We start from the raw sequence: 17,909 nt of genomic DNA, 5'->3' as shown, positions 1-17,909 counted from the left end.
ATTTGTAAACTTCTGGTTTACAGTTGCATGTGCTTCAGTTGTACTAATATAAGTGTAGTACAGGCCAGAGGATAAAGCCGATAGCTTTTCCATTACACATTTTGTGTCTGAATTGTGTTTTGTAATACACAGATGTTCAATCCCTCCATCATCTCCTGTTTCAATATGGTATCCATTTAGGCGGATATCTTTGAAACTTAATAAATTTCTATGGGACTTGGGGGAATATAATGCATTATCAATGTGCAATATTGTTCCACCACGTAACAACATATGGGCTCTTCCAGAGCCTTCAATTATTTTTAAGGTGCCAGAAATAGTACTGACATCAGTTTTTCGATTCACTAAATTAGAGAAATATCTTTTATGCTTGAGAATTGTGTGGGTTGTTGCACTGTCAGCAAGGCATATATCTTCATTACTGGAGCTAGCGTCCATATTCATTCTAAGAACAATAATAATATTTTTTTAACAATAAGTTATAAGCGCACATTAAAACCACAAATTATTTAAATAGTAAATTATGTAAACAAACAAGTAGAAAACACACTTTATTATTATTAGAAAATAAAATTCAAAACATCCATAAAACATAAAAAGAAAATTTCCACAAATTTTATTTCTTGACGCTTCCATCTCCAATAAGGTGATCAATTTTTTCATCTGGATCAGCAAAGAAGTCACCAATATCTAAATGGGTAACATCCATATTATCGTAATCTTGATCATCATCTTCATTAGCAAAGTGAGTCTCGATCCTTTCCTTTTTATTTTTCAGTGATTTTTGATAAAGATCAACAAGGTGTTTTGGAGTACGACAAGTGCGACTCCAATGACCTTTTCCTCCACAACGATAGCAAATATTTTCATTTTTTTTGCTACTCTGACCCTCTTTTTCATTCTTTTCAACATTTTTCCACTTCGGGTGGAAATATGTGTTTTTATGATTCCCATTGCGACCACGATCAAAACCAAGACCATGAGCATAATTACGACCACGACCACGTGCGTATGCACGACCGCGACCACGATTTTTCCTATAGTGGTCGTGCCTTGCCACATTCACTTCTGGGAATGGAGTTGTACCAGTGGGACGGGCCTCATGATTTTTCATCAATAGTTCATTATTTTGCTCAGCCACAAGAAGACAAGATATTAGGTCAGAATATTTAATAAACCCCTTTTCTCGATACTGCTGCTGCAGGAGCACATTGGATGCATGAAAAGTGGAAAATGTATTTTCTAGCATATCTTAATCAGTTACTTTTTCTCCACATAATAATAACTTAGAAGTTATTCTAAACATTGCAGAATTATAATCACTTACACTTTTAAAATCCTGCAAACGTAAATGCATCCATTCATATCGAGCTTTTGGTAGGATAACCGTTTTTTGATGATCATATCTATCTTTCAAATTTTTCCACAAGACATGTGGGTCAGTTACGGTAAGATATTCATTTTTAAGATCCTCGTGAAGGTGACGAAGAAGGAATATCATGACTTTTACCTTTTGTTGATCAGATGATTTATTTCCTTCTTTAATAGTCTCACCGTGACCTTCTGCGCTTAAATGAATTTGGGCGTCTAGGGCCCATGTCAAATAGTTCTTTCCCGAAATATCAAGAGCCCCAAAATCCAATTTTGTAAGATTTGACATACTTAGTAGTTCTATCATAAAAAATAAAAGAAATAAAAATATTATAATGAGATAATTATCATGAAGGAAATATTAAATGTTAATATTTAAAATAATACTTTTGTAAATTCTAATATTTAGAAATAACACAATAGTAAACTAGATTGTCACATTAGTCTTAAAATTATCTGTTTTTTTTTATATAAAAAAAAGAAAATATCAATTTAGTGACAAAATACATCTTACATATACAATAAAATAAAATAAATAAATAAAGCAGGATGAGTTCTTCATGAACTATACAATGTTATTTCACTATCCTTCAGGGATGCTTTGTTTTTGTTACAAACAATGATCTAAAAATTATAACCATCCTTCTGGGATGTGTTAAAATTAAAACCATCCTTCTGGGATGCAAAAAATTATTTCTTCTTTCTCTAATTCAATTCCACCGAATAAACAAAAATAATTCTTTCATGCTTTAAGCCAAATCCACCTTTTAATCCTTTGACACAATTAAATTTATTTGTGCACTATCCATCAAAATTGGAATCATTGTAAAGCCACATGTGTTATCCACAACCTCAACAACATCAACCCATCTTACTTAAAGTTGAGTTGCTACTTGAGATTTTTTTATATAGTATTCTTAAACATACATCAATTCTATGGTAAATTAAATTACAATAAAATTACATAAGCTTAACCATAAAATTACAATAAAATCATTGAACAATAAAATTACAAAATTTTAAATGTCCTAATATGATTATATTTACTGAATATTATAAATAAATAAAAACAATGATCTCCTCCAAATCATACCTGAGAGCGTCGTGCTGATAACGTGTTATAAACTAAATGAAACTATATAGAGATCAAAAGATAGGAAGAGAAGAGAACAAGCAACATTGTATTATATTCTTCTCAAGGGTGAACTTTACATTGTAACATGAGTCTTATTTATAGGACCCAAGGAAGGTAGAAAATTAAGTACATTAAAGTGGAATAGGAAGATGAAGAATAAGAAGAGAGATGTACATCCACTAGTATAAATGTTTATAACACTTTTAATTTTATTTATTATATATTTTATTCAAATTTAACCAAAACCCCCTTTCCCGTGATTTTAGGAGTTATTTAGTTTATTTATTTTTTAAAAAAATTTAAAACTAAAATATAGGCAATTAATTCGTTTAATTTTTTTATTATTTATTTTTAACGAAAAATCCATTCCCATAATTTTAGAACTTATTTATTTATTAATTTTTAAAAAAAGAAATAAATTCGTTTAATTTTAATTACTATTTATTTTACTTATCTTTAACGAAAACACCATTCCCATTTTTTTTGGACTTATTTATTTATTGAATTTTTAAAAGTTAAAAAATAAAATATAAGAATTAAAATGGTGAATTTGCAAACCACCATTCCATCAACCTATAATTTGAGGAATTTTACATTTTTTGGAAAACAAAAACTAGTAGTACAAGTACCACCAACAAACCTTAAAAATAAGATCAACAATGAGAACCTTTGAATTTACTTGAATATCGGTACCATCAACAAATCAAATCAAATAATGTGATTCATCATGAATATTTTTTTTTTAAAATTAAATTTTGAATATAATTTATACTAAAATTACCGGTACTCAACTTAACTTCATGAATACTAAAAAATTTATCTAAAAATGATAAATTCTATTAGGTGCTAACAATCCTTATGTACCAATCAATATAGAATTTTGCTCTGACTTTAAATGGCTCCCGCTAGTGGAAGGTGGGATCGGTCCTCTGAAATTTAATCGGTCGTCGGATATCAAGATTAAAAAAAAAAAAACTTAATATATGTTTCCCATTAAAAAAACACCAATTATAATTTATTTTAAATTTATAAGTAACTATTTAAATTTTTAAATTCGTCTGTTATTGAAACTAACCCTATTTTTTTTAACCTAGAGAAATAGCCTATTTAAATGAACCATAATACAACAACCGTGGTATCCTGCTTTCTATTTCACTTTCAACACCGCACATAATGTCGCTCCTATTCCTCCCTGAAGAACTCGTCGCCGAAGTCTTATCATACCTTCCGGCCAAATCTTTGACACAACTCAGATGCGTCAGTAAATCATGGAACACTCTCATCTCCGATCCTCAATTCATCAAACTTCATCTTCAACGATCCAAGAAAAACAGAAACCTCACACAAATCCTATGCATGTCTCTGGGCTCTTATATCCTACCCTTCCCCCTCAATACTTTACTAAACAATCCTTCCATAATCAATTCCACCAAAGATTACTTCCCATACAACCCTAAATACCGCTACATATTCGTTGGTTCCTGCAATGGATTATTCTGTTTCGTTCTTACATTGTATAAGATAACTTATCCTGAAAACACCTGGTTTCAGTTATGGAACCCAGCCACCAACACATTATCTAAGATATATACCATGCCTAATTTCGATTATTTCAGATTTTCCGGGTTTTCATTTGGCTATGATAATTCAGCTGATACTTATAAGTTTGTGTATTTCCGTCCCAACAAGTTGGAAATATTTAGTTTCGGCTCTAATGTTTGGAAAATTATTCAACTTCCTCACACTGTTCCTTTAAATCATTTGAATCGTGTTCCGTATAAACGCAAATTTCTCAGTGAAGCTATGTATTTGAATGACACTATTTACTTGTTGGCGCGAGAGATTGCTAAACAAATTGTGATTATCTCGCTGAAACTGGGTAACGACACATATAGCAAGTTGCTTCCTCCTCAAGATTTTGTTGAAGTTTCACTTCACTTGCCAACTATTCATGTGATGGAAGAGTCTCTCTATTTTAGTCACCATACCCAAGAAATCGATTTTATCATATGGAAGATGACGGAATTTGGAACGGAAAAGTGTTGGATTCAATTTCTTAAAATAAGCTATGAGGATTTGAATATTCACCCAGAATATAAAAATTCTCTATCCCCATGGTGCCTTTATGGGAGTGATTTTGATATTCATATGAAATATAAATATTTTCTCGCCCCACTATGCCTTTATGAGAGTGGCATCATACTAGTACAAGCAGCAAATGGCCATGGATTGCAAGTGATTGTCTATAATTGGATTGAAAATAGAATAGAAAAAACTAGAATGGACAGTTCAGTGTTGTGGATGGTTAACCAAAATTATGTTGAAAGCTTAGTTCCGACGAGTTGAAATAAATTCCTCTTCAATTGTTTAATTTTTTGGGTTTATGTTATTTTAAAATCATTGCCATTTCTTAATAATAGATTGTTCTTCTCATGATGGCTTAGGTTTTCATATTATTAAAAGGAAGTTCAGTATCTGTGGAATGATATTTATGAGTTTAGTCTCTAGAAAATTTTCAAACATATGCCCTAATACACTAATGTTTATTCATAGTTTTATAGTTTATTAACGGTCCTTGCAGATGCAGATGGTTGAAAGAAAGAATGGAAGAAATAGTCTTGTTGGAATTATGTATTCTATACTTTTAGAACTCTTTTTGTGTAAAATATTTGTGGACCTATGGATTTTTTTTTATCTCTTTGAAAACGCAGATTTACTGCTAAATATTTATATGGTTTTAACTTATGCCTGCAGTGTTGTCTCAAAAATAAAGCTCTTACAACTTGCAAGATATACACATAACTGAAACAATAAAATGTTTTTCTGGATGATTGTGCAGTAACCGAGGGGTTAAATATATTCTAAAAATGATTTTGAGGAAGATAAACAATTGTTATATTGTTCCAAAATGAAAAACCAATAAACTAAGCCAAATAGGTACAACACTGAAATATTGAAATGTAATTGCCATATCAAATGAAATTGCAGGGTCTGTGATATTTATGTAGTGTTTCGTGAACAAATTTTACAACAATAATATAAATAAAATAAGATATTACTTACTTGGCATTAAAAGTTGAAAGTAAAACATAATTTTAGAGTTCTATTTGATATTACACAATCACTTTATGTTGATTTTGTATTTAGATAATAGGCACAGAAGAAATTATCGGGGTGAGTCGCGGAACGATTTGCTCTTTTTAAAATGTTTCGCAATATTGTCCAAAATAACGTAAAGTAGTTCTAACTACCACGACGCATCCAGGATAAAACAACTCAGTTCAATCATACGATCACTACTTGCACGTTATGTGATCGTTTTAGAAATACACATTTATAGTAGGTGTTGAACCAACCAAAAATGGTATTGAAATCACTCTTAATTTATGGATAAACCTATCGCAGATGGCGCAAGCATGCCACTCGAAAATAGAAAAAAAAATTTAGATAAAGTGAATATAGGAAAGAAAAGAGAGATATTGGATTGTGAACTCTGGTGTGAGGAGCAAATAAATGATGGAAGGGTTGTTATTTATAGCCAAGGATCTGACCCGATTGAAGAGAAAATCGTGGGGAGAGTGGAGGGGAACTGACCCATTACTTGTTGGTCACCAAGATAACCGCTCCAGCTTTTACTTGTTTATCGGGTCAGACGAGGTAGCATGGTAGGCAAGGTGAAGTCTCGGTAAAGCTCCAGGATCATTAATGATCGTGTGTGATTTAAATTAATTAATTTATTACTAATTAATTAATTTACATCACACACGATCATTAAAATTAATTAATATTAAATAATATGTTTTAAACAATTTATATCATTTCTAGTACCAAAAACACTATTGGATCAGAGCCCAAGCTCAAGCCCAAGCACGCGACCAGATAGATGGCGGCGGCGGCGTGCATGTGTGTTATTTTTCATGGTAGTGTGTTCTCACTCAACTACAAATTTGGGCACTCCTTGGGGTCCAACTCATTTTGTCCACTTGACATATATATGCACTACTAATTGGGGAAACAAAATCTGTTTGGTGGGGACAAAGTCAAAAAGCCAAAGTTTTGTAAACTCTGTATACTTGGAAAATCTTGCAGAGTGAAGTTCTATAAAGGCAAACAAAGAACACATGGATCCCTTGATTACATCCATGCTGATCTTTGGGGCCTACAAGGTGTCCATCACATTCAGGAGCAAGGTATTTTCTATCCATAGTTGATGCTTATTCCAAAAAGTTATGGTTATTCACCCAGAAGACTAAGGATGAAGCTTTTGAGAATTTCAAAAGTTGGAAGACTCTAGTCGAAAATCAGACTGACAGAAAGGTCAAGAGGTTGAGAACCGACAATGGCCTTGAATTCTGCAATGAAGCGTTCAACAGTTTCTGTGCAGCCTCTAGTATTGCAAGGCATAGAACTACTGCAGGTATTCCCCAACAAAATGGTTTGGCTGAAAGATTTAATTGAACCATTTTAGAAAGAGTTAGATGCATGTTAACTAGTGCTGGGTTAAAGAAGGAGTTTTGGGAAGAGGCTGTTTCGACAACAACATATATGATAAACATATGTCCTGCGACTGCGTTAGATATGAAGACACCTGAAGAAGTTTGGTCGGGACATCCATCTGATCTCGACAAAAGAGTACTTGGTTGCGTAGCCTATGCTCACATTAGGCAAGACAAAGTCGAAACTAGAGCTCTAAGATGTGTGTTCGTGGGATACCTTGAAGGAGTCAAAGCTTATAGGCCATGGTTCCTAGTGTAACACCCCATATTTCCTATTCATTTATTTATTCTGAAATTTAGAAATTAATTAATGGAGTTAATTAATTAATGGAATTATTGAGAGATTGTGGAATAAAGAGCTATTGGGCTTAAGTTGTAGTTAGTAAAGAGGGGGTGTGATGGTTAGGCCTTTTACTTAAGATAATTTCTATTTTTCATAAAATAGAGGAAATTGTGAAAAAGGAGTCAAAAAGGCAAAAAGAGGAGAAAGAATAAGAACACGTAAAAGAGAAGAGAAGAGGAAGAACTTTCAAGACTTTGAATCAAGGTAAGGGGGGACTCTTCCTTTTAGTATCTGTTATGTGATTGTAGGTGATATAGCACTTTGAAACAAGTGTTGATGTAGCACTTTGAAATCCCAAGTTGGGCGTCATACAAGTTGGAATTCCTTTTTCCTTTAGAAATCACCATTGAGCCTCTCTTTAACTTCCATTTATTGCACGAAAAGAACTATAATATCCTTCATTATCCAACTTTCCAACGGATAAAAGATTGAATCAAAGTTCCAAAATGTGTTTCACACCTTTGAGAACTAGAGTAGTCTCATTGCTAGTTTCGACACAAAAATTTCCCATTCCGATGATATTAGCTTGCCCATTATTTTCCATACGAACAACCCCAAAGTCACTGATCTCTTATTCAAATTTATTATTTTATTTTTTTCTTTTCATTCACAAGTCTATATAGATCATTTCTTTCCCATTCTTCTATTGTTTTTAATTAAAATTGATTGAACTCCTAATTATTGACTTTTGCTCAATTTTACTACTTTTGCTTTTTTGTATTCAGTCTTTTGAGAAATAAAGAAGTACAAATCTTATATTTTATCATGAATAGGCTTTGATCAAATAATTGTAGTATAAAATTTTACGATATATTTTGATCAAAATTTCATCAATTAAGTGGCTCTTCTAATTCAATTAAATTAGTGCTATTTTTTATTTTTGTTTTATCTATGAATTAACTTAAAATAATATAGATTTTTGTCGGATCATAAATCAAATATTAATTTTTTTAATAGGCAATGATACTAAATAATTTAAAATTACTAAAATGCAAACTAAGGCTCTGTTTGGGAAGACTTATTTTCGAGCTTATGTCTTATGTCTTATGTCTTATAAGCTCATATGATAATTTAGACCCGTTTGGTAACGGTCTTTTCATCATGAGCTTATAGCTTATTTTACTAGCTTATAGCTTATTTTCCAGACGCTATTTCAAATAGCGTTTTAGCTTATGTCTTATAGCTTATTATTTTTTTATCCTTATTATTTTAATTAAAATCCATTTTTAACTATTATAATTTATTTTAATTTAAAATAAAATAATTATATATTAAATATCTTTTTGTCATTTTACATTTATAAGTTAATTGAAATTTGAAACGTTAATTTTACCAAACACTTTAATGAGCTTATAAGCTATCAGTCTCAACCATCCGTTATAAGCTATAAGTCATCAGTCATCAGCCATCAGTCATCAGCCATCAGTCATCAGCCATAAGCTATCAGCTAGCTTATCAGTCAACCGCTATTTTTACCAAACAGACCCTAAAAATAAAAACTAATAGTTATTATTTTTAGAAACTCATAATTTACTATGATACCACCTATAACATCTACATTTATTTTTAAATTTATTAGTTGTTAATTAGCATATGAATTATTTTATACCAATAATAACAATGACAACGTTTTTAATATTTTTTACCTATTAATTTTGAAAATGGATCCTCTGCTGCCAATGTCTGCAGCTATGCCTTTGCTGCTTGATCTAATGGCCCAGAATCAATACAAATCAATAAAATAAAATAAATTTGGTTTAAAGAGAGAGAAAGATGATGAATAAATGGCTTAGATGAAGGCAGCATGGGCAGCAGTAGAGATGACACAGGAGAGGATCTAAATCCATTAATTTTACTATTTTTACTCAATTGATTTTCACTATGATTTATTTTTCATTTTTGTTAATTTACATTGTTATTTTTTATAACATGCAAACTATTAAATTATTCCTAATTTATATCATTATTTTAAATTATTAATTTAAACTAGACTATTTACTATTAATAATTTAATAAAACTTATCCGTACATCGTGCGGGTGTACGTTTAGTTAAAATACAAAATTTAAACTTTGTTATTTTGAAGAACTTATAAAAATAAGTTTAAACAAATCCTAAGAATAATATTATAAGGTGTTTTCATAAATTATCTCAAACAAGTTATCTCCTAAAATTTATATTACTAGATAAGCTCAGATAAGTTAATGGAAACAAACACTTAGTCTCATTGTATTTTTTAAGTAGGCTAATTGGTCAATCAGACTTTCAAAAAGACCATATTAATGCCAAAATAATAAACCTTTGATAGATACAGACCAAACTTAGACTTTAAATTTTTTAGAAGATCAAACTCAGACTTGCTAAAACCTCACTCGGTTCGGCCTATTTCCACCCCTAGTCATATTATAATTCTAATGCAACAATGATGATATTTTTTTCAATATACCCTTCATCATTATTATTATTATTATTATTATTATTATTATTATTATTTCTTTTCATTTTTTAAATTGCTTTTTATATGTAATTAATAAAAGACAATATTATAAAATAATACATAATTTATCTTTCTCATGCAAAATTAATTCGGCTTCTTAATTCACCTAAAATATCTAAAATATCTTATAGTTTAAGACCGAGAAAATACTTCTTAAAGCCAATAATTTTTATTTAATATAGTTCGAAAAGAGGTGAGTTTGTATGTTGGTTGTTCAAGATAACACCACTAAATTCCATATTAAAAAAAAAAAACATCAAAAAGAAGAAAAAAAACCTATTAAAATTGAAGAAAGAAATAACCCTGTTTTGTTAAACCCAAATAAATAACCCTATTTAAATGAACAAGAATACACCAACCATAGTTTTAGAGCCTCAAATACACACGTTTAGGGTTCTGCTTTCAAAAACCCTGCCGTAAATTCTCATGAATCGCCGTAACGCCGAGTCACGTAAATCCAAGCGCACTAGGATAAAGTCGCTAGTGTTCCTCCCGGAAGAACTCATAGTACAAATCCTATCATACCTTCCGGTTAAATCTTTGATGCAATTGAAATGCGTGAGTAAAGCATGGAACACTTTCATCTCCGATCCAAAATTCATCAAAATACATCTTGAACAATCCAAGAAAAACACACAAATCCTGTGCATGTCTCGGGGTTCTTATATCCTACCCTTCTTCTCGCTTAATACTTTACTAAGCAATCCTTCCGTAATCAGTTCCACCAAAAACTACTTCCCATCCGATCCCGACTATCAATACCAATTCATTGGTTCCTGCAATGGATTATTCTGTTTTCTTCTATTGCATATGACAAAGTTTCCTCGAAAATTCTTGTTTCAGTTATGGAACCCAGCCACTAACACATTGTCTAACAAATTTGTTCAACAATTCCATTCAAGGCTATTCTCTACTAGATTTGCTCAACAATCCCTTCCGAGGATTCACGGGTTGTCATTTGGTTATGATAATTCAACTGATACTTATAAGATTGTGCTTTTCGAGTCAAACAAGTTGGAAATATTTAGTTTATGCAGTAATGTTCTGAAAATTATTAAACTTCCTCACATGGGTCCTTTACAGAAATGGGACTATGTTCCCAGATGCAGGTTTCTTAGTGAAGCTGTGTATTTGAATGATACTATTAACTTGTTGGTCCGTGAGAATGCTAAGAAAATTGTGATTATCTCGCTCAATCTGAATACAGACACATATACCAAGTTTCTTCCCCCTCAAGATTTTGTTGAAGTTATACCTAATTTGCCAACTATTCATGTGTTGGAAGACTCTCTCTATTTTAGTCACCATACCCAAAAAACCCATTTTATAATATGGAAGATGAAGGAATTTGGAATTGATAAATCTTGGACTCAATTTCTTAAAATAAGTTATGAGGATTTGGATATTCATAATAAATATGGATGTTCTCTGGCTCCACTCTGTCTTTATGAGAATTGCAGCATCGCACTAGTACAAGGAGAAACCGATGGTAGATTGCAAGTGATTGTCTATAATTGGTTTGAGAATAGAATAGAAAAAATTAGAATGGTGAAGCGAATGAATTGGATGTTTAACCAAAATTATGTTGAAAGCTTGGTTCCTACGAGTTGAAGTAAGTTCCTCTTCATTTGTTTAATTGTTTGAATCTTATACCACAAACAGTTTATGAAAAAACTTGCATGGTTATCTTTGAGAACTTAGAAAAATAACTTTAAAAAAGTTTATGAGTAATGCTATAAGCTGTTTTAATAATCTATTCCAATCAGTGTCAAATAAGTCAATCCAAATATGCCCTATGTTGTTGTTATGGCTCAGGTTACCATATTGTAAATCATTATCTATATGGTTAGTCTTCAGAATATTTTAAGCAAAACAAAAATCTGAAATATTTGAATATGATCTTCTTTTTTTTTTTGATAAGCAACAAAACTATATTCCACTTCTCTTTAGAGTACCAGGGGTACTCTAACCCGACATACAAAAGGCACCGACTCGCTACATCAAATTAAAATACTATTACAAATAATCCAACGGGTATTTACACCATTCGTAAAAAGTACATTGCAATCTATTAGCATCTATTTGGAGCCACCACCAAGAATACATCTTGATTTTGAAAACCAACTCTTCTACATCTCCCACTTCATTTTTGAATATAATCCCGTTACGAGAATTCCATATGCACCATACCGTTGTCAACCAAATCACACCTTCTCGGTACCTACTGGCCTTGCGAAACAGAGCTGTATTGAACTTAATAAAAAAACCACAGCACACATCTCCTACATGAATCTCAGTATCATATCCCCTCAAATCTAGCCGGATAAAGATTTTCTTCCAAATTGCTCTAGCAAAGTCACAGTGTATGAACAAATGATTACATGACTCAGTTACAGTATTGCAGAACACACACGTGCAATTATCCAAGTCCACGATGATGCCCCTCAAAAGTAGTAAATCCCGCGTCGGTAACCGCTCATGGAAAAGTTTCCACCCTAAGACTTGCACCTTATGTGGGACTTTAGATTTCCAATTCAATCCAAGCGCCTCCTTTAAATGCATAGGCATAACAGAACCACCCCGCCCCTGTTCCAGCTTTGCATAACAGGACTTGACCGAAAATTCGTTTCCGGAATCATACGGCCAAACCACACGGTCTGCACTTGAATCAGTTGGCGAAAAACCTCTCAGCAGCACTTCCAACTCAGCCGCTTCCCCCCTGAGCACAGGATTATTCAGCCCCGCATTGAGGTCCAAACGCCACTTCCATCCATTATGATCCCATTCCCCACACATGCTCACAGCCGCATTCTTATCCTCTACAGCCTCATATAAACCTGGAAACACCACGCATAACTTCTCTGTTCCAAACCATTTAGAATGCCAAAACAGAGTTTTTGTTCCATTTCCCAATTTCCAACTCAACAGGTCCGAGAATCCATGGTTTTCTGAAATGCTATATTGGTTCAGGTTTAGCAAATCACGCCACCACAGAGATTGTTTTGCTTTGAATCTACCTCCCCCTCCAGCCACAAACTGAGTAACAATATCCCCGTATCTCATTTTTATGATATTTTGCCAAACTGCATCATCCTCCACAATACACCGCCATACCCATTTGAACATAAGCGCTTTATTTAGGCGCGCGACATCCTTAATCCCGAGCCCCCCATCCTCCTTTGTTCTACAAATCGTTTCCCAACTCAACAGCGTCAACCCGTGTTTCTCAATCGAGCCGTTCCACAGAAAATCCCTTTGGATGCAAGTAATTAAATACGCAATTTTTGACGGAACCTTAAAAAACGAAAGTTGGTAAATAGGAATATTGGAGATGACAGCGTTGATTAATGTTATTCTTCCCCCCATAGACAACAAGCGGCCTTTCCAAGTCGATAATCTAGCCTTCAAAGTTGCGATTAGAGGATTCCAAAAGTTTAAACGTCTATGATTTCCACCGACAGTCAGCCCCAGGAATTTGAACGGAATACTATCCATGCTACAACTCAGAAACTGAGTGGCAGTCACCAAGAAACCTTCATCAATACCGACACCGTAAACCTTACTCTTTGCCATGTTAATTCTCAAGCCGGATGCCATTTCAAAACCACGCAGCACCACCTTCAAGCTCCAAAGATTCTGCCATGAGGCCTCACCCACGATGATCGTGTCATCCGCAAACTGTAACAAGCTGTAGCCGACAGAGTTCCCCACACAAAATTCTTTGAAAACCAATTTTTCCACCGCTTTGTTCATGATTCTGGTTAAACCTTCCGCAGCTATCGCAAATAAATACGGAGATAGCGGATCCCCTTGGTGCAGTCCCCTCGTTACAACAAAATCCGCTGTCGGGCTTCCATTCACCAATACTGACGAGTAACTTTGGAACACCCCTGCCTCCATCCAACGCATCCAATTAGGTCCAAAACCAAGCTTCCGTAACAACCCTCTCAGATAATTCCAATCCACGCAGTCGTAAGCTTGGGCGAGTGTGTTCGATTATGCATGGTTGAAAAGAGCTTTTATACATTAAAAAAAAAGATTTTAAAATGTCCTGATAATGTTTATTTATGGCTTTATACCAGTTCAAGAATATCTACCTGATAATGACATTGCATTATATGGATATTTTCTTTTATATATTTGTTTGATGTGTAATAATAATATGGCTCTTTTTTTAATCTCAGGGCCACAACCCAACCCAAGTTCAAGTACATTTAGGTGTTATTGATGGTTGCTTGCAGATGGTTGAAGGAGAGAATGGTAGAAATAGTCTTTAAGGAACTACATTTTCTTTAGTTTTACTACTCTTTTTGTGTAACATATTTATGGACCTTTTCATTTTATTTTTATCTTTTTGAAAGCCTTTGCAGGAATTTCTTGCTAAATATTTATGTCTGCAGTGTTGTCTCAAAAATAAAGCACCTAAATTCTCGGTACGTTTTAAACGGTATTGATTCTTCATAAATGATTCAAGCACACACTTTGCAATATCATCCGCGTGTAATCTATGCCTGCAGTGTTGTCTCAAAAATAAAGCACTTAAAAATTCTCGGTGATTTTGCACTTTGAAATGATGAAATGTAGCTGCCTTACCAAATGAACTTGGAGGGTCATGTCTCATGCGCTATTTAAGGAAACTAAGAAGTGCTTCCTGAACTTTTCTGTTTGATATTATACAAATCACTTTCCATAAAGTATGTAGCTACGCAAATTTTTTTTTTTAATTTTTTTTTGCCTTTCTACCTTTCTGAATTTTATCCCCAAATTATTACAAAATCATGACTCGCGCTTTCTACAAAGACGAAAACTTGAATGCTTCTGCAAATGTTAAGCAGCTATGCCTGTATCATATGACAGGTTATAACATCATGTTTAATGATTGGAATGTAAATAGATTGCAATAAGGATATATAATCTGTATGTAATGTATTTTGATAGTTACGTATAAAATGCTAAAGAAGTTGAAACACTTGAGCAGATGCATATAAGTTTCCTTGGATAAATACTTCATGCAAATTTTTATGCCAAGTAGCATCTGATTTAATTTATTCATACAATTATTGTAAAATTTGTTTGAGAGGCACAATTTAACACTATTGTCATGCCTGCAAAAAGATGAAACAAATCAGAACTAGCTCTACTGAAGGACTACTATATTAACTTTGCTCATCTAGTAGAGAAAGCAGTACAAGGAACAAATGCATAACACTCTTTCATCCAACTAAAGAACTGACCATAAACAACAAAACTAAAAAAGGCACACCATTACTCCCTCCTTGAGAGAGAAGAAACGGTCCAAAATCAAATAGGAAGGAACAACATCAAATATCCAAGTGCAACTAGCACTCTGCCACTTGGAATCAACTTCTTGATACATTACAGAATGCCACAACTATCACAACTCCAGCAAGATACACATATGATCTATTCAACAGTTTGCTCAAATGATTGTTTCCCGCTTTAATCCTTTGTCTATTAAGTGAGATTGAATTTGCTTTTGGAAAAACCATCGTCTAGTTAAATAAGTCAATAGATAATCATTTAACAATACAATAACAAACTTTATTATGTAATCACATGGATTTGAAAACAAAATACAAGGACTTTAACAAATTTGAACTAAACTTACTTTCAGTTGGTTGGAACCAAACTTTCAACATAACTTTCAGAAAGACGCCAATCTATTTCATTGGTAATTCTTCTTCGCTCAACTCTATTATCTCTTGAATTATAGATAAGTGCTTGGTCTTCACGATCATTTGCCAATATCAGTGTTGCACCATTTTCAGAAATATACAAAGGATACAGTGACAATCGCCTATAAAAGTCACATAAGAAATGCTCTACTTGAAGATTCTCATAACTTATTTTAAAGAGTTGAGTCCAAGATTCTTCAACTCCAAATTGAGTCATCTGCCATAAAACAAAATGGGTACGTTTAAACTTATAAAAAAAACAAAGGCAATTCCTCAACATTGAAATACTTGGATCAACAACATCAGAGACTTCATCATAAACCGGAGGAGGCAACAACTCTCTGCGTGTTTCCGTAGCAAGATCCAGCGAGATAATTAAATATCTCACAATAGAAAAAGTATCCCGCCAATCGTTATATGGGAATTCATTTAGAAAGGCCAACCAAATCAAAGTGCCATCCAAACACACACTTTTATTGTATCGAAGATGATCAACAATAACTATTTTGTCCGGTAAACTTTGAATTTCTCTCCAAACATTATGATTAAAACAAAAAACCCTTATAAATCTATAACCAAACGCCACAATCTTATAATTGTCTGTTGAAATATCATAAAAAAATGTGTATCCAAGCGGTCCAGGCATAAATTTGGATCGAGGTTTGTGAAAATATCCTAATCTATCCGACATTGTCCCAGTGGCTGGGTTCCAGACACGGAACCAGGAAATGGATGTGGTATAATAAAACAAACAGATCAATCCGTTGCATGAACCAATGACTCCGGGACGCTCGTTGTGTTTCAATTGGTGAGAGGAAAGGGTGATGGATGTGTTATCCAGTAAACAACTTATAGGTAACGATACCAAACCGAAATCCCCATGATTACCGTATGTAAGTAGTAGGTTCTTATTTCTTTGGGACCTTTGAAGGTGCAGTTGTACAAATGTGGGATCGGATACGAGTATGTTCCCTGACTTGGAAACGCACTTGAATCGCATAAGAGATTTCACAGGAAAGAATGATATGAGTTGTTCGATAAGGTGATAAGGGAGGAATAAGTGAGGCGTGGGCGGCATATCTGCAGTATGACCACCGAGAGGCAACAAGAAGATATCGTTTTGGTTGAAAGAAAATGAGTAGAAAACTTAACCAACTTATAGGCTAAGTAAACAATTTCAAATTGGTAAAATTGTGGATATGAGCATAAGAGAATATTGAGTGCTTTAAAACTTAACCGCGAAGTAAACAGTTTAGAGCATAATTTGAGATTATCCGTTGGCTGATCTAATTCTCTTAATTGTTTACTATTTTTAAATTATTTACCAAAAAAATTAATTATATATGTAATATTTTTTATACAAATATCAAATTTTAATTAAGATAAAACAAACTTGATAAGGAAATTAAAAAAAACTAATGGTTTTATTTATAGAAAATTAGAATTTCATTTTATTAAAAGCTAAAACGTAAAAAAAATGATTTTATTTATAGAAAAATAGTATTTCATTTTATTTTCTATTATAAATAAAATTTAATTTTTTTAATTTATTGCATTGTACTAGTCTATTGGAACTTCTTCCTAGGTGGAATGATGTAAGCTACTTATCAGTTCCGGGTGTTGTTTAGATCGGCTTCTAATATAATAATAACATTTATAATTTTCAATACTTGAAAATAAATTTTTCATGGTTAATTTCTTCCAATGAAAAATGAAAGTTATAAAATGTAATTATTAAATGTATATTTGTTTTGGTCTGGGCCGAACATACCTAATAACCAGCGAACACTATACATGATCCAAGCCCAATTGAGCACACGCTCTCTAATGACCGTTGGAGTTTCACTTCATGTGCTCCACGAAGAGCACATGGTCACTCAGTAGCAAAAAATCTTGTCAACCTCCAGTCCAAACCCTACGGGCGGTTCGCTCAGGACGTGAGTCACTTGCTGACTCTATCCTACAACGTGGCATCCTTTCAGTTTTCTTCGTTTTGGGCCTCCAACGATCCTGCCTAAAGTGGGGAAATCTTGGCCCCGCGTTGGGGGCTTGAAATACCCTCTTTCACTATAGGGTCAGGTAACTCATTCATCCTCACCTAATCTCTGTACTTGCTCTCTTTGCTCTCTTTCTCTCTTTGGCATTGGTGTATCTTGCCGGTACATCTCCAATTCACTCAAGGCCTGTTTGATCAGATACGATCAATGGCGCCGTCTGTGAAAATCTTTGCTTCTCCATCTTTTCCTTCCACAAGAGTAAAGCAAATCCATCACCCATCCAATCGTTATGGCCAGCAACGTCAACAACAACATCAACGACATCAACAACACTAGAAAAGAGACAACGGTCACATTCTCCCCAACCGAGATGTC

At 33.3% G+C, this 17,909-nt stretch overlaps 4 protein-coding genes across 4 annotated transcripts; 2 read left to right on the top strand and 2 right to left on the bottom strand.

Annotated features, from left to right (window-relative positions):
- Nucleotides 1–616: 616 nt before the first annotated feature.
- Nucleotides 617–1,660, bottom strand: LOC131642707 (uncharacterized). Its single transcript, XM_058912928.1, has 2 exons — nucleotides 1,328–1,660; nucleotides 617–1,198 (listed from the first exon to the last, which is right to left on the bottom strand). Exons 1-2 carry the CDS (start codon nucleotides 1,658–1,660, stop codon nucleotides 617–619), a joined length of 915 nt encoding a protein of 304 aa, XP_058768911.1.
- Nucleotides 1,661–3,679: 2,019 nt separating this feature from the next.
- Nucleotides 3,680–4,852, top strand: LOC131642706 (F-box/kelch-repeat protein At3g23880-like). The gene has a single exon (XM_058912927.1). The coding sequence runs from the start codon at nucleotides 3,680–3,682 to the stop codon at nucleotides 4,850–4,852; it is 1,173 nt and encodes a 390-aa protein (XP_058768910.1).
- A 5,415-nt stretch (nucleotides 4,853–10,267) lies between these two features.
- On the top strand, nucleotides 10,268–11,452 carry LOC131642705 (F-box/kelch-repeat protein At3g06240-like). The gene has a single exon (XM_058912925.1). It carries the CDS (start codon nucleotides 10,268–10,270, stop codon nucleotides 11,450–11,452), a length of 1,185 nt encoding a protein of 394 aa, XP_058768908.1.
- Nucleotides 11,453–14,958: 3,506 nt separating this feature from the next.
- LOC131642704 (F-box/kelch-repeat protein At3g23880-like) lies at nucleotides 14,959–16,643 on the bottom strand. Its single transcript, XM_058912924.1, has 2 exons — nucleotides 15,471–16,643; nucleotides 14,959–15,354 (listed from the first exon to the last, which is right to left on the bottom strand). The coding sequence occupies exon 1, from the start codon at nucleotides 16,613–16,615 to the stop codon at nucleotides 15,473–15,475; it is 1,143 nt and encodes a 380-aa protein (XP_058768907.1). The 5' UTR covers nucleotides 16,616–16,643; the 3' UTR covers nucleotides 14,959–15,354; nucleotides 15,471–15,472.
- Between the last annotated feature and the right edge of the window lie 1,266 nt (nucleotides 16,644–17,909).

The sequence above is a fragment of the Vicia villosa genome, unplaced genomic scaffold (genome assembly GCF_029867415.1).
Source record: "Vicia villosa cultivar HV-30 ecotype Madison, WI unplaced genomic scaffold, Vvil1.0 ctg.005650F_1_1, whole genome shotgun sequence".
In the NCBI taxonomy this organism is placed as follows: domain Eukaryota; kingdom Viridiplantae; phylum Streptophyta; class Magnoliopsida; order Fabales; family Fabaceae; genus Vicia; species Vicia villosa.
Note: the sequence above shows the minus strand (reverse complement) of the source record. Positions and strands in the feature narration are given on the sequence as shown.